The sequence below is a fragment of the Pteropus medius genome, unplaced genomic scaffold (genome assembly GCF_902729225.1).
Source record: "Pteropus medius unplaced genomic scaffold, Ma_sr-lr_union100, whole genome shotgun sequence".
NCBI classification, from domain to species: Eukaryota; Metazoa; Chordata; class Mammalia; order Chiroptera; family Pteropodidae; genus Pteropus; species Pteropus medius.
The window spans coordinates 13,435,429-13,461,759 of NW_024344370.1; the positions used below are offsets into that span (position 1 = coordinate 13,435,429).

General features: G+C 33.3%; 1 protein-coding gene and 1 pseudogene across 2 annotated transcripts; one reads left to right on the forward strand and one right to left on the reverse strand.

The window, feature by feature from the left end:
• The first annotated feature begins 617 nt into the window (after window positions 1-617).
• On the forward strand, window positions 618-25,256 carry SLC30A5 (solute carrier family 30 member 5). 2 transcript variants are annotated; one of them, XM_039870120.1, is made up of 16 exons: window positions 618-930; window positions 5,475-5,597; window positions 6,768-6,834; window positions 8,018-8,103; window positions 10,507-10,594; window positions 12,996-13,083; window positions 14,167-14,243; window positions 14,472-14,642; window positions 15,401-15,689; window positions 15,866-16,074; window positions 16,648-16,805; window positions 17,854-17,983; window positions 20,043-20,244; window positions 20,851-21,077; window positions 22,889-23,017; window positions 23,626-24,457. In XM_039870120.1, the coding sequence occupies exons 1-16, from the start codon at window positions 854-856 to the stop codon at window positions 23,794-23,796; spliced, it is 2,292 nt and encodes a 763-aa protein (XP_039726054.1). In that variant the 5' UTR covers window positions 618-853; the 3' UTR covers window positions 23,797-24,457. The 2 variants fall into 2 exon arrangements, with proteins under 2 accessions (XP_039726054.1, XP_039726055.1); XM_039870121.1 differs by lacking the exons at window positions 12,996-13,083; window positions 14,167-14,243 and having other exon boundaries at window positions 641-930; window positions 23,626-25,256.
• On the reverse strand, window positions 17,246-17,364 carry LOC120608367 (uncharacterized; annotated as a pseudogene).
• Window positions 25,257-26,331: the final 1,075 nt, after the last annotated feature.

Sequence of the window (26,331 nt, forward strand, 5' to 3'; positions counted from 1 at the left end):
GACTCTTTATGTCTATTCAAATTAAGTATTATGAACTAATCATAATTTACACTGCTCCAAACCCATTTTCATTTCCAAATCTCAATCCTCCAATTTCCCTATGAGTATTAATAATGGCTGGTATTTATTGATTATTGTATACCATTCGTTGTTCTAGACAGTTTTCACATACTAACATATATCCTCCCAACAAACCTATGGAATAGATATTACTATTTACATTTCACACTTAATAAAATTGAGGTGTAGAAAGTCCAAGTTACACAATTACTTAGTAGCAGGTATGGGATTCAAACGAAGACAGACACAGGATCCCATGTTCCTAACTTTTTAGCAACGGAAAAATAACCCTAAGAAAGCCTGGTCCTCCCTCTCGCTATTGAGAACCCGCTGTATCCCTGAAGGCCCATAGGTGGCGCTGCAGGGACAAGTAAGCGCAGGGGCCGCTTCAATAGGAGGGGCTTATAGCGGACAAGGATTTGATCAATCACCCCGCGGTGGGAGGAGCCTAAGGAAGGGCAATGGGAGGCGAGAATTGTGTTGTGCGCAGGCGCGGGGCTGGCCACTTCCCGAGAGTGAGGGCTGCTGGGCCAGATGACGTGGCCTGGCAACGTCCGCACCGGTGCGACTCCCGGGAACCCGGCGCTGCCGGAACTGCTCGCGGCCTAGTCCCGACGCGCGTGTGCCTGGAAGCCGGTTCCAGGGACAGCGGCAGCGGCGGCCCGGCCTGCAGGGACCCGACGAGGCCGCTGCCATGGGAGAGTGATGCGCCTGCGTCCGCAGTTCCGCGGCAGCGGCGAGACATGAGGAGACCCGGCGGCAGGGGCAGCGGCGGTGGTTCCTGAGCCCCGAAATGGAGGAGAAATACGGCGGGGACGTACTAGCCGGCCCCGGCGGCGGCCTCGGGCCGGTGGACGTGCCCAGCGCTCGGTAAGGGACTGATCCGGCTTCCCGCCTCCTGCCTCCGGAGCTGCCCTCTCCCCGCTCCTGCGCTCGCGATCTCGCTCACTCGCGGACCTGGATGGCAGCTTGGCCGATGCGGGCACACCTCCGGCCGCTGCCCTGGGTTCCACCCGGATTGGCGCGGAGACCCGCGTCCTTCTCATCCCCCTGACAGCCCGGACAGCCTGCTTGATTTAACACGCGCCCTGGAGCCATCCGTTCTCTCCCCCTGCTTCCAAGCTGCTTCTAGCTTTCATTGGTTACTCTGTTCCCCGCTGCAGAATGAATGCTCTAAAATCCAGGACGGTTCCGTTTGAACCTCTGGTTTTCAGAGCACACCGTTAACCTTAGAACTGCCAGCCAGTTAACGTGAGAGGTTTTTCTGATCGATGAGAACCATTTCTGTTGACCGTTTCTCCTTAAAATAGTAGTTTAGCGACTAATTAATTTCTGACGTCTCCTCGCATAAGTTAGTGAAAGGTGTCACCGTCTCTTCTGACGAAGAAAAGCAAAGTACAGATGAACTTCCATGTTCAGGTTAACCTCACATATCAGGAATCCAAGCCGTCATCTAGTTTTCTTTGCCTTCCCTTGTTTATTATTAAATAAGAAATGTGTGCTCGTTGTCAAAAAATCTAAACAATACAAAAATTCATAGAGTAAAAAGCAAAAATTCCTCTTTACCCTCCCAGCCAATGTTCTCACTAACCCCTAGGTAAATACAGTAACCACTTTCAAGCGTGTCCTTCTTGACCTGTCCTAAGTTCTGAGAGATAGTACCAAAGATGTATAAAAAAGGCCCAACAATTTGGCTGGAACTAGTATTCATTGCCTTCATTTTTAATGAGGTTAAGGTTTTCTCCATTTTAAATACTTATGATAACTTTGGAATTGTAGAAATAGTATTACTAACAACTATTTCTTGATTTTCTAATCTATTTTGAGAAACTCATTTTGTAAATAACTATATCAGATATTTACTGTGACAGTAAATCCAATCACAATAGGCGATTCTGGTCTGGATTTGGTCTATAGAGGGAAAATGTTATAAAGGACAGTGCTAGGTCAATTGACAAATTAGACTATGGATAGTAGATTTTAAAATGTCATATCAAATGTTAAATTTCCTGAAGTTGGTAATCAATTTTTTGAATCTGTCCATATTCTTAGGAAATTCAAGTATTTAGTGATAAAGGAGCATAATGTATGTAATTTACTCGCAAATAAATTAGGAAAAAAGTAAAGTGTGTATTTAGATAGATAATAAGGCAAATGGGACAATATTAACAATTAGTGAATATAGATAAAAAAGGTATACTATTGCAACTTTTCTGTAAACCTGAAGTTATTTTTGAATAAACAGTTTAAAGTTATTTACTCAAGAGATTGTGTTAGGTAGATGGGGGAAACAGTCCTTTGCCATCTTATTTGTATTATTTGCTTAGCAGAGCTGCCCTTCTATAGTTCATTGCAGAATCAAATTCAACTCAGGACTGGTTGAATTTTGCAAGTTTTCCTTTATAAAGACTAACAATTGAATAGTGGTTATAATCTGCAACAAAAACTAATTGATAAATCCTTTAATATAGATATTTTATGCATGAATTCACAAATATGAATTGTTTTAAATATTTCTATTTCGGCATATATAAGTTCTCTGCAGAAAAGGGCAGAGGGTGACAGACAGCATTTGTTAGGCACCTTCTATGTTCCACATGATTTGAGTACCGCATCTCAACCCTTAGCACGGTGCTACAGATCTTGTTTCACAGATCAGGAAACCGAGATGTAGAAAAGTTAAGTAATTTTCCCAAGGTCACACACCTAATAACCGAACTGAGAATTAGTTATCCCAAACCCCATGTATAGGTATAGTGCCTTCTATATAGTAGACACAAGTATTTACTGAATGAATTGTATTTGAATTGCATGCACTGATTTTTTTTTTTTTAACTAGGAAACTGAGCTGCTGCAGTGGGCAAAGCCCAAGAAGCAGATTTGAGCCCAAACCCAAATTTCAGTAATCCAGGTTTATAGAACCAGAGATTGTTCTAAACCCTTTGCACAGAAGACCACTGATAACTTTGATGAGACTAGTTCATGGCAAATAATGACTTATAAGTTGAGGAGGTGGATTGTCTCCCCCTCAGTTGCCCAGAGAATCAGTGAGTGGCTTAAGGGCCACTGCCCTTGTTCAAGAGACTCTTTCCTCTACTCCCAACTTTCCCCCTTAGTAAATGAAACTTTATTGTTTCCCGCTGCAGTATGAACTAGGAATGTCTCCTTACTCATGTGTAGTTACTTGGCCTTAGTGTGTCACCATTAGCCCAACAGGAAAACTTCATGGAGACTTTAAAAATCAAAGTATTCAACTTTCAAAGTTAGAAAATTTCTGATTTAATAAGGTAACAAAAGATCTTCAATATATATTACATTAAAAGTCACATAGCATTATTAGAATGTACCTAAATATTATGTCCATACATGGAAACACAAAAGAAAAGGTTTGGAAGGACATACGTACCCAGTTGGTCACCTATGAGGAAGAAATTGGGAATGATTTTATTTAAAATTTTTATACAACTAGCTACTCGAGAATTACTTTTGTAATCACTGGGGTTTTTTTGTTTATTGTTTTTTAATTAAAAGGGGAACAAGTAAATTAGTGTCAGATCATAATAGTAACATATCAAGAAGTATTTTAATGTTCCATATGACTAAATCTTGCAATTAAAGAGCTAAATTTTTTGAGTTTTGTTAATATTTGAAACAAAATTTATTTAGAAATAATTGTACATATTGCTCCCATCTTCTTAAAACAAGTATATTAAATATAATTTACCTTTTCCTTGGTGACTTTTGGTCATTTTGAGCATAATCTGCTGAACTGAGTTTAAATACAGCCATTTCTTCAAAGGCTCCTTCCTAGTGCTAGCGTTTTGCATATGCACAATACCCTTTGAAATACCCTTTCTTTTTCCTTGCTTCATAATTCCTACTTAGTCCTTAATACATACTTACACTCTCAAGCTCTGAAGACCACCTTTGCTTCCCTGGTTAACAGTTACATAGTCGCTTCCACAGTTAATCCTTTTGAACTCTTTTACTTACGTTTGGCTCACAAAAATTCTTGTTTTCCTGCCTGTTTGTCTTAGACCTCAACTCCTTGAAGGCAGGATCTCTATTATGCATTTAGCATCTTGGATAGCACTTAGAAATGCTAAGTAACCAACTACAAAAACTTTAAACAAATAGGGATATATTCTGACCTCAGAGAAACCAGAGGTTGCTAGTATTTGTTCAGCCCCTCCGTGATACCATCTGGGACCAGATTCTTTGTCTTCCGTTCAATGCCATCCTAAGTGTAGCTTTCGTATTCATGCTTGTCCTAAAATGAATAACATTTTTTAGATAAGTTTTAGATAAAAGTCTTCCCTTGCAGGGAGAAAGAAGGTGAAATACTAGTTCTAGCTACATCTTTTTATCAGGAAGATGGAAAGCTGTACCTGAAGCCACCCTGTCAGGCTTCCCTTAGCTCTCATTGGCCACATATAGCATATAGCATATAGTAAATTCTGCAAGGAATATTTGAAGAATAGCTAAATAGCCTCATGAGGGATGTACAAGGCTCTTTTGCTGACTTTGAGAATTCCCAGACTGCTGTGATTTCTAATGTACCTCTATTTTTACTGATCTTGTTCCCTCCCTGCCTTGTTGAGTGTTGTCCTTATTTCTGTCCCGCTGCCTTATATTTACACTTAGTTAAGAGCTTACAAAGGTTTTGAGCTTCGTTTTATTCTTTTCTTTCATTTTGAATTCATGGCTGAGTTGCTGATAGTTTAAGTTGCCAGAAGCTTGACTGCCTCCTATGTACCAAATTACTGCATTATATATGTTATGGTACTAAATATTACTGTATCACACAAGTATAATTGTAGAGTTAGCATTCTTTCATTTGGTAAACATTTGCTGAACACATATTATGCAAGTCCCTGTGTTAGGAGCTGAATAAACAAAGGATTTCACTCAACTATTATTTTTATTAGCTAAATGTGAATTGCTACCATGACCAGAGTGTTTAATTAGCATTAATATAGTTCATTTACTTAAGTCTATACAACTTTTTTCTCTAGCTAAATGGGCCGAAATCTAAATTAATTCTTAGATTTTAATATGCATTTTGTCTTTCATATTTAAAAATGATTTTATTATTCATGTGAGCCAGTGTGAATGTATAATTGTAAACAGTTTAGAAGATGGGAACCTTTAAAGTCTTTTGGATAAACTTTGATTTTCTGTGTAACATGTTAAAAAGAGCATACTTAAACGACATGGGCTTGATTCTGTGGGCTCCAACTTCTGGGCTTCATATTTGGGTTCCATATTTGGATTTTTGTTTCATTTTTTGTTTATGTATATTTGTGGTTTTTATAATGATTCCTGTTACCTGTATAATAAGGAGAAAACAAAAATTACAGAGCTCCTTGTGATTTCAATGGTAATGAAACTTGTTTCTGCTTTTATTTTTTCAGATTAACAAAATATATTGTGTTACTATGTTTCACTAAGTTTTTGAAGGCTGTGGGACTTTTCGAATCATACGATCTCCTAAAAGCAGTTCACATTGTTCAGTTCATTTTTATATTAAAACTTGGGTGAGTGAGTATGCTTCTTTTTTCCCCTTAATGTTTTTATTTCTTGGAGAATCCTGTTTTATCTGAGTATCTTTAGGAAATTTTGCATAGAATATTTTGTGCATTTTTCCTGATGAGTAGTTGTTAAAGATTTTTTTAATAGAATACCTGAGGTTAGCTATATAAAGAAATTGATTAAGAAAAAAGGATTGTTGTACTCTAATAGCTTGCCAAAGCGTAGACTTTTACCTTAGTTTGCATTAGTGAGGTTTTTGCAAATTTCTGGCTTAGTAGAAGACAGCTGAATTTTCAAATCTGCTTCAGCATTCAATCTCTTGCAGTATCTCACATCAGCTAGCCTCTGAACAGCTCTATTGTATGCCCCTGAGAGAATAAGAATGAAAAGGGTGAATAATGTCTTAGTATATTTTATAAAAATAGCTTTGACCTCACAGACTCCCTAAAAGGGCCTCAGAGGTCTTAGAGATTCACAAACCATACTCCTAATTTAATCCAACCTCTCAGCAGACAGAATGTTACCTGAAACTTGTCTTGGCACAGACATTCCTTGTTTTCTAAGTTAAACCATGCTGGGCTGTGTTCACTACATGATAACGTCACACTACAGGACCCTCATATAATATAAATTTTACATTATTCTGTATATAATAAATTCTCTCTAAATAAAGATTCTCTGAACCTTGCATTTGATAGTGACCACCTTTTGTGTTAATAAAAATCTGCTAAAGACTCCTGAGAGTATAATTTTAGTAATTACGGAAAGTGATTCTTGACAAGGAAATTTTAAGCCCATTTGTATGCATTTTTATATAACTACTTTGGGAGTGTGAAAGGTAGGGACAAATAATTAGTACTTCATTTCTGTTATTTTAAGATTTGTTATACTGAATTTTGGAGGTGATTGGAATTATATTTTTTGGTATTTCAAAGTATGAAAAAATATTGAGACTCTTTTTCTGGCTTGTGACCTAGTTCAGAAGGCAATTACAAAAGAAAAGTTCCCAAAATGTTGGAATGGGAGCCTTATTAAAATAAGTATTGTTCTCCAGTATAATTTCTTTAGAGGATAAATACCTTTCAAGTTCTAGTATATTTGTTTAAAGTAAGTGTCTTTGCTTAAAACCACACCTTGTACATAAGATTAATATGTTAATGTTTCAATATTCACAGGGCTGCATTTTTTATGGTTTTGTTTCAAAAGCCATTTTCTTCTGGAAAAAGTATTACCAAACGCCAGGTGAGTTTTTTGCAGAATCCTTTTTTCCTAGCAGCTTCCCTTCCAGCAGACCAAGAGACAATGCTCTCTCTTTCATCAGGGTTGCTTAATGAATGATTTAAGTGCAAAGCATAGCATTTCCAGAGTTAGCTAGTCTATTCAGAATTGGGGCTTCAAGAGTGAACTATAAAGTGCTAAGATAATGGAATATTTAAAAATGCAGAAGAGGATAGAAAAATTTTAAGGCATGCATGCGATTATTTTCTCTAATACAGGTTCTTTATTCTGAAAGATTTACAAATCAGACATGGAGCTATGCACAAGAGCCTAGTACAAATGTGGGATGTGGATAAAGCATAGGGGTTATGAATGAGGCCTGTGGAGTCAGACAAATTCATAGTCTGTATGTCCTACTTACTAAATCTCACTTTGAATAAGTTACTTAATTTCTCTACCTTAATTTTCTCACCTGTGAAATGGAGATATTACCTTTTTAAGGAAGCTGCGAGGAATAAATGAATTAATACATATAAAGTTCTTAAAATAGTGCCTGACATATAGTGAGTGTGCAATACACATAGCTGTCACCCTCATCATCATTATCATTATTCTCTTTAGGCATCTGAGGTTTAAGATGCATACCAGAAATGTCCTGTGTTCTTTATAATCATCTCACATCACCTGTTTGGACAGTAGTTATACCCTACTACGTTTGCTTTATGCCACAACTCGGAACCCTATGCCATGTTTTATATTAGAATGACAAATTTTAGTACTTCTGTTTTAGAGACCAAGAACATTTTTTAAAATAGGGTTACTATTTTAAACCCCATCATGACCTTTTTCATCTCTTTTAAAATAATTGAAACATTGAATAGTCTTGGTGGAAAAGAATTTAAAGACTAAAATATTAAGTGTTTCTAGCAAACTGGTGAGAAATTAATTTAAAAAGAATTAAAAAGTTATACTTTATTGGAAAAGATTTCAAGATGTAACAGACAAGAATATAGAAAATGGAAAACAATACTGTCTTGCAGATTCACATTTAGTCAAGGGATCTTAACATTTTCTATTTCAAAATATGTAATTATTAAGCCTTTAAAATAGCTGTTACCATTATTATCTTTCTCTATGTGTATTAAGATTTTCAGATATTTAGCAAAGCATATGACTAAAATTGTTAATATTTTGTTTCCATTTATAGTGGATCAAAATATGTAAACATGCAGTTGCTGGATGTATCATTTCACTCTTGTGGTTTTTTGGCCTTACGCTTTGCGGACCACTAAGGTAATTAAAACTGCATATTTTAAATGTTTATTTATATTTCTTCATTTTTAATATTAGTTTATTCCATTATATTTTATGTCAGATACTTGTGTCAAGTTATGTACAAATGTTTCTATAGCATCGGGTATAACTCAACAAATATATATAAATATATTGAGTACCTGTTTAGTTTATGGACTAGTTCTTTGGTAAACACCATAAACATTTTGTTTATGACCTGTCGTAGATAATTTTACTACTTAGAGTCCAAAGTTTCAGAATATTTTTAGCATAAATGGCTTTTTTAAATCATTTATTGGTGATCCCTTTTAGCAGCTGATTTTAAAAAACTAGAAGGGCCTGAAGTAGTAGATAAAAACCAATATGGAAGAGAACAAATCTTTAACCCCTCCTCCGACACGTTATTTAAATACAACTCTGAAAGTACTTTAGCACCTACAGAAAATTCTTGAAAGATGATTGTAAACAAAATGTCTTCGGACTAGTGTGTCAATCATCAAATTAAAGGTGAATAACAAATTTGATATTCCCTAGACCTGTATAATCTTTGTATGCAAATGGACCAGTTCAGAGAAGGAAATGCTTAAGGGTCACTTAATTTACTAGGAATTCTAACATTTGTAACTACATTAGCATTCTTTTAATAGTTCTCCATATTTAAAGGGCTTTACTTATTGAGTAAAAATAAAAGAAAAAGTATCTTGCCATTGATGAGGGGGGAATATGAGGACAAGAAGTAAAGAGTAAGATGAAGGATGTTCTAAAGAATCTCACTCAGAATAGTGGCGTGGACAGAGTAGAAAGTGATAAGTGGGAAATGCTTTGTGAGACAACTTCTAGGTTTGGGTCCCTTTGGCTTATTTACCCTGTACTTCGTCACATGAAGAATATGCATGATTCCAAATGTCACATCCCTGTCCATGACAGCAGGAGCATCCTGGAGTGGTGGGAAAGCCGGCTGAAATATCTCACCTTGGGGAGAGCTTTTCAGTTTATGCTTGAATATGATTGGTGGTGTTGCTTATCTTCTCATTTTAAAATTCTTATTCATGACATTATGTTTTGGTCCTTACATTGCTAAATCCCTGTCCTTCTGTGTTAGGATACGGAAGGAAGGGGAATCATTCTTAAATTCTTACTTGGCTCCTTATTTACTTTCTGCCCTTAAAACCCCTCACAATACTAGCTCCTCTGCCAACATTGCCCCTCTCATTCTCTTACTAAAGCCATAACACAATTTCTTGATTAGAAAGACTCCGTTGGTGTTTCATAACCTGTCTTTTATTTTAGGTTAGTAGTATTCTACTGATTCATTTGTTTTCTTAAATTGTAATCTCCCAATATTACTAGAACTAAAGTTATTACTGCTGTGTTCTCATTATAGATTTTTGGGTAAAGAGGAAAAAATGAAAAATTTTAATGAGCAGCTGAAAATCTATTTATTGAGATCCTATAAGCTCCCTTTGGCTGGTGATGTTCTAAAAAATTTTTTTAATGTTTTATACATATGAAAGAGTAAATATAAGTAAATACATTTAAATCATAAAATGAACATTCATGTATCCAACATCCAGCCCCCAAAATAAAACCTTACCAGTCAGTGTCTTTGAAGCCCTCCTGATATGTCCCCCTTTCCCCTCCCATTGGATGTAAGCAGCATCTTAAGTGTTTTAGTCTCTTGGTTTTCTTTATAATTTTACCATATATAAACATTTCTTTTTTTAATGTTTAACTTTATAGGTTTTTTAGAATTACATTGCATGTATTTTTCTACAGGATACTTCCATTCAGTGTTATGCTTGAGATTTTCCCATATTGATGCATGTAGTATGTAGTGTGTGTGTGTGTTTGTGTGATTCATTCATTTTTATGTTGTTTTCTGAAATATAATTCACATCATAAAATTATAAAATTCACCCTTTTTGTCTTAGTCCATTTGGGCCGCTGTAACAAAATACCATAGATTGAGTATCTTATAAACAACAAAAACTTATTTCTCATAGTTTTGGAGGCTGAAAAGTTCAAGAGAAAGGTGAAGCAGATTAATGAGGGACTGCTTCCTGGTTCATAGACAACTGTCTTTTTACTGTAACCTCACATGACAGAAGGGGCAAGGGAATGCTCTGTGGTCTCTTCTATAAGAATACTAATCCCATTCATAAGGGCTCCAACCTTATGACCTAAGCACCTCCCTAAGGCCCTACCTCCAGATACCCTCACACTGGGGAATGAGTTCAACATATGAATTAGTGGGGGATGGGGAGGGCACATAAATATTTAGCCTCGCATTTGTAAAGTGTACAAATCAAGGGGAAATATTTATTGTCTTTTACTCTAGTCGAATTCATGCTTTTTGATAAAGATCAGATATATTTCATGAATTATAATGTTTTATTTTCATAGGACTTTGCTGCTATTTGAACACAGTGATATTGTTGTCATCTCACTACTCAGTGTTTTGTTCACTAGTTCTGGAGGAGGACCAGCAAAGGTAGAATTTTCCATTATTAGCTACTTGAAAATTGAAAGCATACATGTGAAATGTTCTCCAAAGCAAGAATATAGTATCTTTTACCATCCAAAAGAATGCAGAGGCTTTTTCTACTAATTTAAATTTTTTCTTACCAACTTTGTTTTTTACTTTTTATTTTGACATCATTATATATTCCTAGAAAGTTGCCACAAATAATAGAAAGGTCCTTGAGCCTTTTACTCAGATTCAGTAGTAACTTCTTACCGAACTCATTTCTACTGTCAGAACCAGGAAATCAACATTGGTACAATCCATAGACCTTATTCAGATTTCACCAGTTTTAAATACATTCGTGTGTGTGCGTTTGTGTCTGTGTGTTGTAGATTCATGTAACCACCACCACAGTCAAGGCACAGAACCTACTGATCACCACAAACATCTCCTTCATGCTGTACCCGAACCCTTCCCCACCTCATTTTTAATCCCTATACATCATTTTTAGAAAATACCTAAGAACTTGTTATATTTAAAGTCTGATGAACATTTTTTAAATGAACATTTATACAACATTTTGCCAACTAGGCAATCCTATTCATCTTAAATAATTTAGTATTATCCCTTTATAGTAATCGAGTCATCCATCTGTAATTCCAAATTCTAACAATATTTTTATTTACTAAAATGTTTCCTGTGCGTGGTACATTGTTCTAGTTATAGGGGAAAGGAGAAATAAAGACAAACTATAATTGTCCCTGTTCTGAAAGGGGCTTCAGGCTAGGTAATGGAGGCAGATGAATAAAATAAAATGAACAAAATAATGTGCCAAATAGAGCAGAATGAGAGACTACTCAGCCTGTAGGTTTCACATTGGATCGTTAGTATTGAAGTATATGCCACTGTTTAAGCTTTTCCCTGTCACTCATAAGAGTACTGCAAAATGTCAAGTGGACTGAAGAGTTTGGTGGAAGATATTTGTAAACACATAGAATAAAATATAGATGGATAATTAATCTATGGGCAAAGAAGAATTTTCTGAGCATAAAAGCAGTGGGAAAAAAATCACAGTCATTTCGTAAGGTATATAAATGTTTAATCACTATATTGTATACCTAAAAACTAATAGATTTTGTCAACTGTAATTGAAGAATTTTCTTAAATAAAAAATCACAAAAGGAGAATTTAGTTCATTTGATTTCATAAAGCTTCTATATAACAGAAATCATTGTGCAAATAACAAACTAAACAACATTGCTACAAATAAAAACTTTACATTTCTCTGAAATATAAATCAATTAGAAAAATGCTTAAGATCCTCAACAGAAATGAACAAAGGACAGAGAAAGACAACTCACAAAATAAATACAAATGACTTCAAAACATTAAAAAAAATAATTTTTGCAGCACCAATAATCAAATGAGTACGATCTTGCATATCTTCTCATTGGTGTCAATACTGAATCTCAGCAATGATCCAGGACTCAGTGATTTTTTTCTGAGTTGTGAGTGAAACACTATAAAATTCTCAGTTGCCCTCTTTGTTAACAAAAGATTAAATTTCTCCATATCTGAGTGTTCTCGATGTTGCCATATCCTGATTCAATGAAAATTATGAAATTTTAAATTATGTAGTTTATGTATACTGACTTGCCAACTATCTACCACACTAACACAAGTGTAGTGGTAATCACATAATGAATAGAATAGGATTGTCACTTTTCATTTTAAATTTTTATTTAATGGAAGTATCTGGTATTATACCTGTACATTTGTAAACATAGAATGTATAATAATGCTATTTAGGTTGCTTCCGTACCCCAAATTCTGGAATATTTGCATAAACTAGGCTATTATGTCCTTTTCATAATTTTCTTGTGTCAAAATCCTTTCTCTGGAATGAGAACATAAAAAGTTTATCAGCTTTTAAGTGCCTTACACGTTTACTAGATATTAGAAATGACTTTGCTAATTTTCTTAATGTGCCCTCTTAGTTCTAGTTCCCTAAAAGAGCGGTAACTAGAACATTGATATGTTGTAGAATAAGATAAGTCCTTGCTAATTATTCTTTAGCTACTTAGGCTTTTCAACCAGAAGCAATGTAACATTTGCAAAGATAATTTCTATAAACGTTAAGTTTGTGCATGGTAACATAGCTAGCCGTATTAGCAAGTAGACAATTGAAGTTGTCATTATGTGTCTTAAATGCCCTTAAAATATCCTGCAGAATTTGTTGAAGCTCTTTATTTTTATCTTACTGTTAACACTATAAATTTATATTGAATAGTATAAGGGCTGTAATGTCAGATGTTATTTTACTTTAAATATTTACTTGAAAAAATTTTTCTTTAGCATTTGTATAGTCATTGGTCTTAAAAATGAACTCTTGAAAAAGCCATCCTTAGATTATTCTCTTCATTTTCAGACAAGGGGGGCTGCTTTTTTCATTATCGCTGTGATCTGCCTATTGCTTTTTGACAATGATGATCTCATGGCTAAAATGGCTGAACACCGTATCCTTTTGCAATAGATCAGAGTTATGAAGTCTTGCAGAAAAATAGAAGACTGGCACAATGGGAAATAGAGTGACTGAATTAAACTATCAGAAATTTAGGGACAATGAAAGTATTTTAGATTGTCCTCATACCGAAAAAAAAAAAGGATTTGCTACTCAAGAAAATCAGTCTATTTGCTCCCTTGTAATTTAACAGTTTAAACGCTCATTTTAGAAGTCAGTAGCAATTACTAAATATAAACATTTTTTAGATTAAATGAACATTTGGCATCTTCAAGCCTGAAAAGAAAAGTTTAAATTCCTTAATTTGGTATTCACTCTCTTGCTCTAAATTATTATTTTCAACTCAGCCCCACTCTTCTCTTATGCAAACCTGACTTTGCAGTCAAATATGTCTACTTATTTTCTCCTACAGACATACCTTGTTCTTTCCTATCCATACACCTTTGCCCTCTCCATTTAGCAGAAATCAGAACACAAGTTTTGATTCTTCTGGTTATAGATACTCACTGACCTAAAACTTGGTTAGCTAATATCAGTTTACTTTGTTACAATGAAAGAGGGTGCCGTGACTTTGCAGAACTCCATCCAGGTTGCTTGTGATACAGCTATGCCCCATCACTCTCATTTGCTTTCTGCTTCCTTTGCTGAGGGTTATGTGGTCTGTGACTTAGAAACAGATTTAAGACTGATTTTACATGTCATTCTAAAAGAGCAAACTTTATTTCATTGAATAGGAGTGGTCCAAGGAGATTCCTTGCTCTTGTCCCTTCCTTCTACTTGTGTGTGTACTTATATGTCTTTTGGGGGTTAAGTACTAAAATTTAACAACTATATCTTAGGAACCATTATAATTGTTTTAGAAACAACAAAAGGAATATAAGACCATCCAATTTATTGATCATGCCCCCAAATTAAATTTTAAATTGTTTTGTTTTAAGGGAGACTATTGAAGGTAGTCAGGTTTGGGGCCCCAGACTAGTCTGTAGTCAACTTAAAATAATGTAGCTAAAATTAAGGAAGACTTAAACGTTCAACAAGTAAGTATTTGGAATTTTTTCCTTTACTCCAATTCACTTAGCTGAAGGACATCATGACAGTGCTCTAACTCACATGCTTTACACAGCCATTGCCTTCTTAGGTGTGGCAGATCATAAGGTATGTTCTTTTCTCTTTTGCTCATGTGACCAAAAGATTCTGAGAAGTTACAGCAACTGGAACTTTAAAAGTGTGTTTTTAAAAAGTTATCAGTAATTTCAATGCTGCCTGCCATTTAAGTAGTTTAGGAATTTGGTATATAGTTCCATTTCTTCTAATATGTATTTAAGGATTGACTATTGGGGACTGCATGTATTTCTAATGAGATTTATTTAATTTTATTTGTAGGGTGGAGTATTGTTGCTAGTACTGGCTTTGTGTTGTAAAGTTGGTTTTCATACAGCTTCCAGAAAGCTTGCTATAGATGTTGGTGGAGGCAAACGTCTTCAGGCTTTATCCCACCTTGTTTCTGTGCTTCTCTTGTCCCCATGGGTCATTGTTCTTTCTGTGACAACTGAGGTAAGACCAGGAATTCATTGGTAATAAGTAAAATGAATTGCCGTTACTTATAAATGTTAGTTCAGTACATTGTATTTTATTTCAGTTAGAGATTGCAAGTGGCTTAAATTATTTTTGCTTTTTCTTTGTAGTTTTTGAAAAAAAATTTTTAAGGTTAACCATTTTACTTATTATTTTTAATTTTTATTATGATGACATTGGTTAACAAATCTAGTAAGTTTCAGGAGTACAATTTAACAGTAAGGCAAATATATACACAACACACACACATACGCACACACGTGTGTGTGTGTGTGTGTGTGTGTGTGTGTGTGTGTGTGTGTATATATATATATATATATATATATTTCATTGTGTGTTCACCGCCCATAGTTAGATTTCCTTCTGTTGAAAAATTTTTGGAGTAAATTTTATTGTTCATAGAAAAATTAAATTAAATACCATTACATTTATATATTCCTACCATGCCTGTGACTCACAGGAATCAGTTGAAATAATACCTACCATGCGCTAAGCACAAGGATTATGGGTCACCTAGTATTTATAAAATTATTAAACAATAATGCTTTTGTTTTTAATACTTCGGGGAATATTGGGGAAATGTGCCAATATCTTATAGTTCTTATATTTTGGCATTTTAAAATCATACTGAATCATGAGAATATTTGTTTATACATAAAGAGATTAACTAAAACATCTTACAAGATGTGAACTTTATACTCACATAGTATTGACAATTTTTTTTTTTTAATTTCTAGAGTAAAGTTGAGTCCTGGTTTTCTCTCATTATGCCTTTCACAACGGTTATCTTTTTTGTCATGATCCTGGATTTCTATGTTGATTCCATTTGTTTAGTCAAAATGGAAGTTTCCAAATGTGCCCGCTATGGGTCCTTCCCCATTTTTATTAGTGCTCTACTTTTTGGAAATTTTTGGACGCATCCAATAACAGACCAGCTTCGGGCTATGAACAAAGCAGTACACCAGGAGAGCACTGAGCACGTCCTATCTGGAGGAGTGGTAGTGAGCGCTATATTCTTCATTTTGTGTAAGTGTTTTTCTCCTTAGCAAATTTCTTCTTATGGTTTCTGATATTCACATCATTTACTTATATTTGGAAAGTTGTTCAGTGCTTGCATTTTGTGCTAGTAGATACTGTGTTGGTTTGGGAGTAGCTTAATTTTTAAACTTTTGTAATATTCCTTTTTTTTTTTCTGTTTTTAGCTGCTAACATTTTATCATCTCCTTCTAAGAGAGGACAGAAAGGTACCCTGATTGGATATTCTCCTGAAGGAACACCTCTTTATAACTTCATGGGCGATGCTTTTCAACATAGCTCCCAATCAATTCCTAGATTTATTAAGGAATCACTAAAACAAATTCTTGAGGAAAATGACTCTAGGCAGATCTTTTACTTCTTGTGCTTGAATCTGGTAAGATTTTTAAATATTAGTGGCATATCTTAAAAAGCTTAATCTCTTAATTCTGACAATTCTGGTATAATTTTAGTAATTTCTAAATTTCTTATAATTGGAGATGAGCTAAAATTACATTTTCTCTAAGTAGAAAGATTACAGGATAATAAATGTTTAGACTACTTAAGCAAACAATTTTTGAGGTATTTTAGAAATATTGGTTTAGTGTGCTATTTCAAATCAGTAACCATAGTAGCTTCTAAAGATTTTATCTACTTGTAGGATCTCACTACAGACCAGATTGCTAACATTTTATAGCTTAGTTTATTGAGTTCTACAGACATATAAATAAAACTATCTCCTTTTAAATAATTTATGAGATGGACATATCTAATTTATCCTAGTTTCTTACAATTTTTGTGAAATGAAGTTTTAGTAGAAGTGCCAGTTAACTAAAGAGGCAGTTATATTTTCAAGTAAGGATTGGGTATAATTAAGGGTTAAAATCCTCGTGATTAAATTCTCATAAATCTCTCTTGAAACAGTTTTTCCCAATATACTCCCCCCCTATTTTTTTTAAACATATTTTAGCTTTTTACCTTTGTGGAATTATTCTATGGCGTGTTGACCAATAGTCTGGGTCTGATCTCAGATGGATTTCACATGCTCTTTGACTGCTCTGCTTTGGTCATGGGACTTTTTGCGGCCCTCATGAGTAGATGGAAAGCAACTCGGATTTTCTCCTATGGGTAAGTACACTGTTCGATGTAATGTAGCATAATGAAAAATCTTAACTGCAAATTCCATCTTAGGGAATAAAATTTTACTATTCTTAATACAAATAATTTTTCAGAGTTTTACTTCCTTTAATTTGAAATAGATAAGGGGAAATGAACCAAGCATTTGATAAATACAGTGGCAGTAAGCTCAAGATTATACTTGCTGACAAATCCCTCTTGTAGGCAGGGAGCAAAAATCAGTTAAACATTGAGCTCTTTGCTCAACGTGTTTTTGAGGCATTGAAATGTACATGGTCGTTCAAATCTTTGCTGTTAAGAGTACTCAAAAATTGAAAGAGCTGTGCATGAAATATTTTTTTTTTTTTAGGCAAGGCAACCCTTGGTTGACCTCACAGATTGCAAGGACCTTGCCATCTTACAATCCCTTATTATTATTATTATTATTTTAATGCCTACAGCACCTGATCTTCCTAGGTGGTCTCCTATCCAAGTACTAACCAGGCCTGACGTTGCTTAGCTTCCAAGATCAGACGGGATTGGGCTTGTTCAGGGTGGCATGGGTGTAGACTGAAATAACTTTTCATTAAGTGAATAATTCAGTTCAACAATATTAGAATCCCTGATTTGTACAAGGTATTTTGTTAAGACCTACTCTAAATAGATTAATAAATTCAGCTCTTATTTTGAACTATTTATATTGTTAAAGATAAGTGAGCCAAAGATACAAATGATTTTGGTACAAAGCAGAATTTGTGTGCTGTGACAGAAATACAGAGCACATCAAGGGCTTAAAGGAGAAATAACTTCTTGCTAAGAAATTAGGAAAGATTTTGCATAAGAAGGTACATTTATTTATTAATAAATATATAAAATTTGAACAGACATATGTCCAGAAAGTACCTTCCAACCTACTAGTATGTTTAAAATCTTGGTAATTTTCTAATCTTACTATTTGGGCAGTTGAAAATTTGGACTCGTTTTCTCATGTATAAATAATGTTTATACTTTTAAAATCATTGTCATTTCCCTTTTCTAAAAATATGTCCTACATTTTTAGGTATGGCCGAATAGAAATTCTCTCTGGATTTATTAATGGACTTTTTCTAATGGTAATAGCTTTTTTTGTGTTTGTGGAGTCAGTGGCTAGATTAATTGATCCTCCGGAATTAGACACATACATGTTAACAGTAAGTTTTTTTATTTATCTAAGTTTCTCATATTTTATCTTTTATTTAAATTAACATGAATTCCTATCTTACTGTTTACACTGCTGATTTTTAGAAATTAATCTTTTTCTCTAATATTTTAGTAGTCAGAATGTTAGACGACATTCTAAAACATACAGATTTCTTTCTGACTTATTAAATGTTTTCGTTTGGAGATGCATTTTTAAATACCTGAGGAAATTTGTTAGAGATAGAATCAGAAAAACATAATTTGTGAGGCTTTACTCCATAGATTATATTACTGCCATAGCAACTTTTAATGTTTATCTATGCCTCCAGACCTTTACATGTGCTATTTCTTGTAGTTGGCCTGCCCTTCCCTTACTTCTGACCTTCAGCCTTCCTCAAGACTTTGCTTATATGTCTCCTCTGGTGGCTTACTTTTCTTAATCCCTCTCTTCCTCAAAGTTTGTTAGATTTCCCTTTCTTAGTATTCCCATTGTGTTTTGTGCATTCTTCTTTTAGCAATTTTGAGTTATAATTTGTCATTCTTCCATAATTAAGATATAAGTGAAGTGTCTTCAGGACCTGAATTGTGTATCATTAAAGCTTAACTTCTAGCACCTGGCTTGTAGTAGGAACTCAGCAATTAATTGAATGACTAAAAAGCAGTTATAAGCCTTGTTGGTGTAAGTATAAGTAAAATGTTTTTGGATTACAGTTTGGAAATACATTTTGAATTTTAAATGCTCATGTCCTTTGGCCTTTAATATTTATTACAGAAATATTCACACAAGTATGTAGAGGCACATGATTGATTGTATCATTAGAGACAATGATGGGAAAAAAAAAACAATATCTACCAATAAAATGACTAGTTAAGTAAATCTGTCACTCACAGAATACCATGCAGCTATCAAAAAGAATAAAGTTTATATACTGGTGTGAAGAATATTTACAAGATGTACTAAATAAGTGAAAAAAATTACAAAGCAGTATTATAATATGAACCAGTTATTGATTTAAAATGATATATATGTATTTATATTAGTATGTGCATAGAAAATACACAGTCCTCTTAGGAGTGGCTATTGGGAGTAGAATTATAGGGGGCTTTCATTTTCTACATTTGTATGATGAAATACATAAATATGAAGTATTTCTCAGTAGAGAAGAAGAATTTATGAGGCAAAGAGGTCTCTATAAGCAGTATTTGGTTTCATTCAAAATTCATTAACCATCTTCAAGCTCATAAAGCTAACTGAAAATTTAAAATCTAACACGAGAGTCACAGGAAGAAGTAAATAAGCTCCATACATGTTTACAGAATTAAATCCCTCCTCTTACTACCTTTGAAAATTAATAAAAATTATCAGTCCCCCTTATTTTTATGTTTCTTTAATAAAACAAATGGATTTCTCTAAAGGAGAAATTGTAGACACATGTAAATTAAATAACACCTCAAGCTATTATTCAAAATCATTTTGTAAGAGGATAATCAAGGGTAAGTAACTTTGTTTATCCTTTGAGGTGTTATTGTGGCACCATAAAATCAAGATAATTCCATTTGTTTAAAAAAAATGAGAGATTGCTTTTATATGTTTACTTTCCATTGTACCTTTTTTACTTTGGAAAATTTTACTATAAGACACAGTAAGACTATATTTATTTGGAATCCACTAGTTAGTAAATTATAATCATTACCTTAACAAACTATTGAAATTTGCCTAGTAATATAAACAAGATTTCAGGTATAGTGTATATTTGCAATACTTTCATACTTTATTTAAATAAACAAAAGCATCATTTATTTATTCATAAGCCATGAACCAATTATATCCCTTAAAGCAATTCCAAATCTCTCTACTTGTCAAAATTTTGTTGGGTATTTTAAAAAATATTCTAAGATTGACTTTTTGTAAATTTTGGATTTACTTAATGAACTTAATGAGGTTTTACTATGAATACTTTCAAGACTATAAACAGAAAAAATATATATATAACTATATACTAACTTTTAAATAACAAATTTATTTTTTAAATTACAAATTTAAAGATTTTCTTTTCTCTCTCTTGCTAGCCAGTCTCAGTTGGAGGGCTGATAGTAAACCTTATTGGTATCTGTGCCTTTAGCCATGCCCATAACCATACCCATGGAGCTTCTCAAGGAAGCTGTCACTCATCTGATCACAGCCATTCACACCATGTACACGGACACAGTGACCATGGGCACAGTCACAGCCACGGATCTGCACACAGAGGCATGAATGCTAACATGAGGGGTGAGTCCTTGCCAAATATTGGTCTACTTTTCAACTGTGTTGTGAATTGACACTATTTATATTAAATATTGGTCTTCTGGTACAGTTTTTTGAAAAACAATCTGTGGCTATAAAAGGTCTGAAGTATGCTGTAGAAAATGCTCACATTTGTTCACAAATGTCGATTAATTATTGTAATTATAGATTCCTTTTTATAGTGACAGTTACATAAATATTATTTGCCAGGGAACATTGAGTGTGCCATTATGAACTTTCACTACAGAAGAACCAGGAGATTTTATTGTACTGGAAAAAAATTGGGAAGTATTTATTACTTATATTGAATTATTTATTCTGATTGTTTAAATAATTGGGGTAATGTTAAAACTCGGCTCAGTTTCTCTGCAGCCTTCCCAGACAAACCATACCATCATAAAACTCACCTTTTTACCACAATGCTGGGAATTCTATAAGGGTGGTAACCATGTTTTAATCATTTTGAAGTACCAGCCCCTAGGAGAGCGCCAGGTGCATAGTAGGTACCCAGTAATATTTGTAGAATGGATAAAAGAACTAAATTATTAGATGTGCTTTGATTTTTAATGTTTTTATATATTTTACTTGTAGGTGTATTTCTGCATGTTTTGGCAGACACACTTGGCAGTATTGGTGTGATCGTATCCACAGTTCTTATAGAACAGTTTGGATGGTTTATTGCTGATCCCGTCTGTTCTCTTTTTATTGCCGTATTAATATTTCTCAGTGTTATTCCACTGATTAAAGATGCCTGTCAGGTTCTACTTCTAAGACTGCCACCAGAATATGAAAAAGAACTACATCTTGCTTTAGAAAAGGTATTATGTGTAATTTCTTCACTATTTTCTTTTAAAATAGCATTTGAAATTGATGAGTTGACCTAACAAGAAATGTACAAGATATGAATGAAGAAAATAGTTTTACTTAAAGGACATAAAATAGGAACTGAATAAAGAGAGAGAGATATTTCCTTGGATGGGAAACTGTATTGTGAAGATGTTGGTTTTCTTTCATTTAAATCTCAATGTAGTTGCCTTTCATTTGGATTTTTTTTGTTTTGTTTGTTTTTGTTTTAGGGGAGAATAGTTAATCCAGTATTACTTGGAATCTTATTTGGAAGAGTTAATACTTGAGAATGAACAAAAAAAAATACAAGTTTACAGAATTATCTAATTAATTAATAGGATCGTATCTTGTGATTATAAAGTAACACAATTAACTAAGGAAACTAACAGTTTTGTTCTTGCATAAGAATAAACACATAAATTGATTCTAATTTTAAAAATCAGAAACAGACCTAGGACCTTAAGAAATTCAGTGTATACCAAAGATGACATTTCAGATCATTGGAGAAGAAAGGGTTGACCTAATTAACATTTCCACTTGGTAGAAAAGAAAAGCTATACTTGTGTGCCACACCATATAAAAATATATTTCCAGTGGATTAAACATATAAATGACAAATTATAAAACTGCTAAAATGAAATAGAAAAATCATTTTATAGTCAGAGTGGTAGCAAAAGCCTTCTTCATATGCTTGAAGTAAAACCAGAACCCAAAAAGAGAGGAAAAAAATCTACAGATTGGACCATGTGAAAATTGTCCATTGGCAAAAGATTCCATAACAAATATGAAATACAAGTCAGGCCAAGAGAAAATATTTGCAACACATATAACCAGGCAAAGGCCTACTATTCATAACCATTTTTAAATCAAGAAAAATGGACTGAGAATATAAACAGGCAATTCATAGAAAAAGCAAATAGAATGTATTTCAACTTGTCCTTCTATTCAATTAGGATCTGCCAATGAAAAGTTAGCATATTGAATATTTAAAGCATAGCATCTTAACCCACTGTTTTCATAAAATTAGAATAGTTCTCTCACCTCACAATTACTGAATACTATATCCTACTAATAAAAGTCTTTTTATTTCAAAATAATACATGTCTCTTACAGAAATACCAAAATACAGAAAAGTACAAAGAAGCTGGGGAAATCACATATAATTCTACCACCTGGAAAGAAATACTTTTAAAAGTTGCTTTTCCATATAAAAATATTTTGAAATGAAAATGACAGAAAAAATTTGTAACTGCTTTTTAAATGTTTCTGCATTTTTGTCATGTTGATAAATATTCTAATACATTTTTAATGACAATGAAGTGTTACATCGTATGGGCAGTCTATTTATTTAACCGGCCCTCAATTGGAGAATTTGGAGGATATCTTTTGAATGTGTTATCTCTGTATAACAAATAATTTGCAAATGTATCAGTATAAAGGAAACAATATAGTTGATTAAATGTACCTACTGTTTAGAATAGGCAAAGTACATCTAATATAGGTAAAAATTGGTGTGCATCTGTTGGGTGTAAAGACATCTATACCCCAGTCACTTCCTATTCAGAGCTACCTTCCTTGGCATCACTCCTAGGTCAAATATTTTAGGCACCTTTACCTCAATCTATTTGACCCTCTCCTCTATTCTTTCTCACTTTTGGGCTCTCATTATCTTTTTTTTTTAATAATCAGCTTAATAGTGGTTCCTAGACCAAAAAGATTGCTTTATCTTAAGTAAATTATTGCCTTTAAGCCCATTTATATCACCTCTCCTTTTATTTGACAGATACAGAAAATCGAAGGATTAATATCATACCGAGACCCTCATTTTTGGCGTCATTCTGCCAGTATTGTGGCAGGAACAATTCACATACAGGTAACAGCTGATGTGTTGGAACAAAGAATAGTGCAGCAGGTAACAATCTTTTGTTTTTAAAGTAATTTCAATTGAGGTAATTCATGCATAAAATTGTACACATTATAAGTTATACAACTTTATAGTAATTTAACTGCTGGAAAATATCAGTCTTTCAGCTAAGGATAAAGTTATATAACTTATTTTTACATCTAGATTTGTTTTATATCCAAAAATGGTTAAAACCAAATCAAGTTTTAGTATTTAGAGGATAAGTTTAAGTTAATGTAAAAAATTCATTCATAGTCCACCTTCATTCCCAATAAATTATCAAAAAATAAGTTATTGTAAATGTAGCCCAGAGTTAATAATATTAAAGTTGGCAGGGTATATGTTATGGTTGAAGATAAGGTTCAAAACAGTTCCTGTGTCCTATTCTAAACATACTTAACTGGAAACAATAACTTTCTTTTTACTACTTTGAATGCGAGATCAGAATTTACTGGCCTTCTAAAAGATCCTATCTAACATTTGGCCAAATAAATAGCAAACATATTTTGAAGATTTATCTTTTACTATCTGTAGCTATAAGAACATGATACCGATTATTTAAGATGTGCATTAAATACATTAATCTAAATGCTTTAAAATATGGATTTTTATAACAGGTTACAGGAATACTTAAAGATGCTGGAGTAAACAATTTAACAATTCAAGTGGAAAAAGAGGCATACTTTCAACATATGTCTGGCCTAAGTACAGGATTTCATGATGTCCTGGCTATGACAAAACAAATGGAGTCCATGAAATACTACAAAGATGGTACTTACATCATGTGAGATAACTCAAGAATTTCCCCTGGGACATGAACAATGAAGATTAAATGACTCATTATTTATAATATTGCCAGAAGGAAGAAAATTGCACATAATTGTACAGAAACACTTTGTCGTATTTGAAGTTTAAAGCTCCCTACTGCTGGATCAAGGAATCTTTCTTAAAGGAAATTTAAATACAGAATGAGGCATTAATTGTTCAACTAAAATAATTATTGAATTATGTGTATAACAAGAATCTTAAAATTTGAATGAACACATCATCTTTGAAAATGAACATATAATGGAATCAAGTGAAGACCAAAATTACTTCTGTGTTTGTTAGACAGCATCTCCATTGTAAATAATGTATTTACGTGTTTATTACAAAGACCAAAATGAAAAATTTTTAGTCAATTTTTTGCATAGCCCTAGGATAAAATAGGGATAAAAGTTCTATATTTATGGATTTTCTGTATATAAAACTGGTTTCTAATTATAACTTAAATCCATTAAGTAAAATCTGTATTGCCACTTTAAATGTAAACTAAATTATTTGGGAGAAACTTCAACCACTGATGTGAGACTAGCAGTGAGAACAGGGAAGTATAACATTATATACAGTTTTTGATGTATTACAAAAACCAACCACTCCATAAAATAAATCTTTTTACTTTTGATAATATTTGCAAATGAATAATTACTTTATTAAGGTAAAGAACTTACACTAAGTTTTATCCATGTTTTCATTCACTTGTCTTCTGCCTCTAAAGTAGAATATTCCATTTCTGATTATGCATCTGGCATTCCTAGTTGCTTATCAATTTGGTATCCAAACAGTGCTTTTCATCTTTTCATTTAACTCCACATGTTGTGGAATAGCCAGTTGAGAGAATCATAAATAATTGTCAACTCAGAGTTGAATTTTCTGCCTATAAATGTAATTTTTAAAAAATTTCTGGAACATGTAGATACATAAGAAATATTGAAGCATAGGTAGTTATTTTAAAGTTTAATAAGTAAATATTGTCCGTAAACACTTGGGTACCATGAAATCAAAATATTTACCCTATAACCGCTTTTCTATAATAATAGCTAACTTATATTTTTTAATTTCTAATTTAAACTGAAAGTATAGTCTGAGAAGACTGTATGATATATATGCAGTTTTATAAACACCAAAGAATGTTGTCCAAAGGAAACTTTTAACTACCTGTCTATTTATAAGAATCTGAATATTTTCATTCTTATACTAGAAATTTTGATAAATAGGATGAATTAATTTTAGTATGGGTACTATTTTATTATCGATACCATAAAAGCCAATGTGTATTGTAAATCATATTTTTGTCTTATTATATTTAATATGTGAGAGGTTTAGAAATTTGTTATAAGTTATTTTGGTATTCCCTGTCTTCTCTTTACACACTATCTGGTCCAAAATCTTCAATACATATTAAAATTTTTGAATGGTGGGAAAATAATTCATATTGATGTTTCAATGCAATATTTACACACTAAAAAATTTTAAGTAGATAGGTACAATAAATATTGCACCATTTCCCTTAGAAGGCATATAAACCACAGGAAAATTAAATGGTGACTGAGAAATATCAAGAATAGAGTGAAGACTGGCTGAAGGTTAAGGGGGTGCAGGTGAGAAGTAGAAAAACTCCAGTATTAAAGAGCACCAGGGTACTGGTTCCAGCTTATATAAACCATGTGACTTGAGGCAAATCAGCCTCTCTGGGTGTCTTTTTTTTCTCATACATAAATTCAGAATAAAATCTCAAATTCACAGGGTTATGAGGCAGAAAAGGAATAATGTATGTAAAAGTGAATTGAAAGTTGAAAAGGGCTAAATAAAGTTGAAGAATTATTATTTTAAACCTGACTTCAGAGGTAGCTTTTATTAATTTGTCTCTTTTTTCTATTGAAGTCAGTATCTAAGAGAGTAATTAGATATTAAGTGAACAAACGAGGTTAAAATAATGCCCCAAATAGAAGCCTAATTATAGACTGTTTGCCCCAAGAAGAGTGGTGGTGATTGGTTAATACCCCTATTCTCTCCCTTCCCTTTCTCTCCAACCACTGTTTTCCATTATTACCAATTTAGGAGATTGTGCTTTCTACTTAGAATAAACTTTACATCTTTTATAATATAGATTTATTGTTTCTTTTACATGATAAATGATGACACTTTAAACTTTCCTAATTGCAGCACAAGAATAATGAAGCTATACATAATTAGATATCTCTAAAGGATTCTGGTTTTACGTTGAACTTAGATTATGAGTCTTCCCTAAAATATCTACTATATTAATGCGGAGATTCATGTTTACTAGTTAATGGTCACATGGTCCAAATTCAAAAGAGTAAATGACAGCCTCCCACCTCTGTCACTCAGATATACAGCTCTCCTTTCTAAAAATTACCACACTTGTCAGTTTCTAGCATACCCTCCAGATATTTTATATGAATATACAAGTAAATACAGGTATATGTTATTTTTTACTTAGAAATTATTCCATAGTTGAAACATTAAAGAGCATCCTCATT

Excerpts from the sequence above, each read along its gene's own strand:
- SLC30A5 (XM_039870120.1), top strand. The coding sequence starts at position 854 with ATGGAGGAGAAATACGGCGGGGACGTACTAGCCGGCCCCGGCGGCGGC. Across the intron at positions 6,835-8,017 it reads AAAGTATTACCAAACGCCAG|TGGATCAAAATATGTAAACA; the intron begins GTGAGTTTTTTG and ends TTCCATTTATAG. Across the intron at positions 16,075-16,647 it reads ACTTCTTGTGCTTGAATCTG|CTTTTTACCTTTGTGGAATT; the intron begins GTAAGATTTTTA and ends AACATATTTTAG.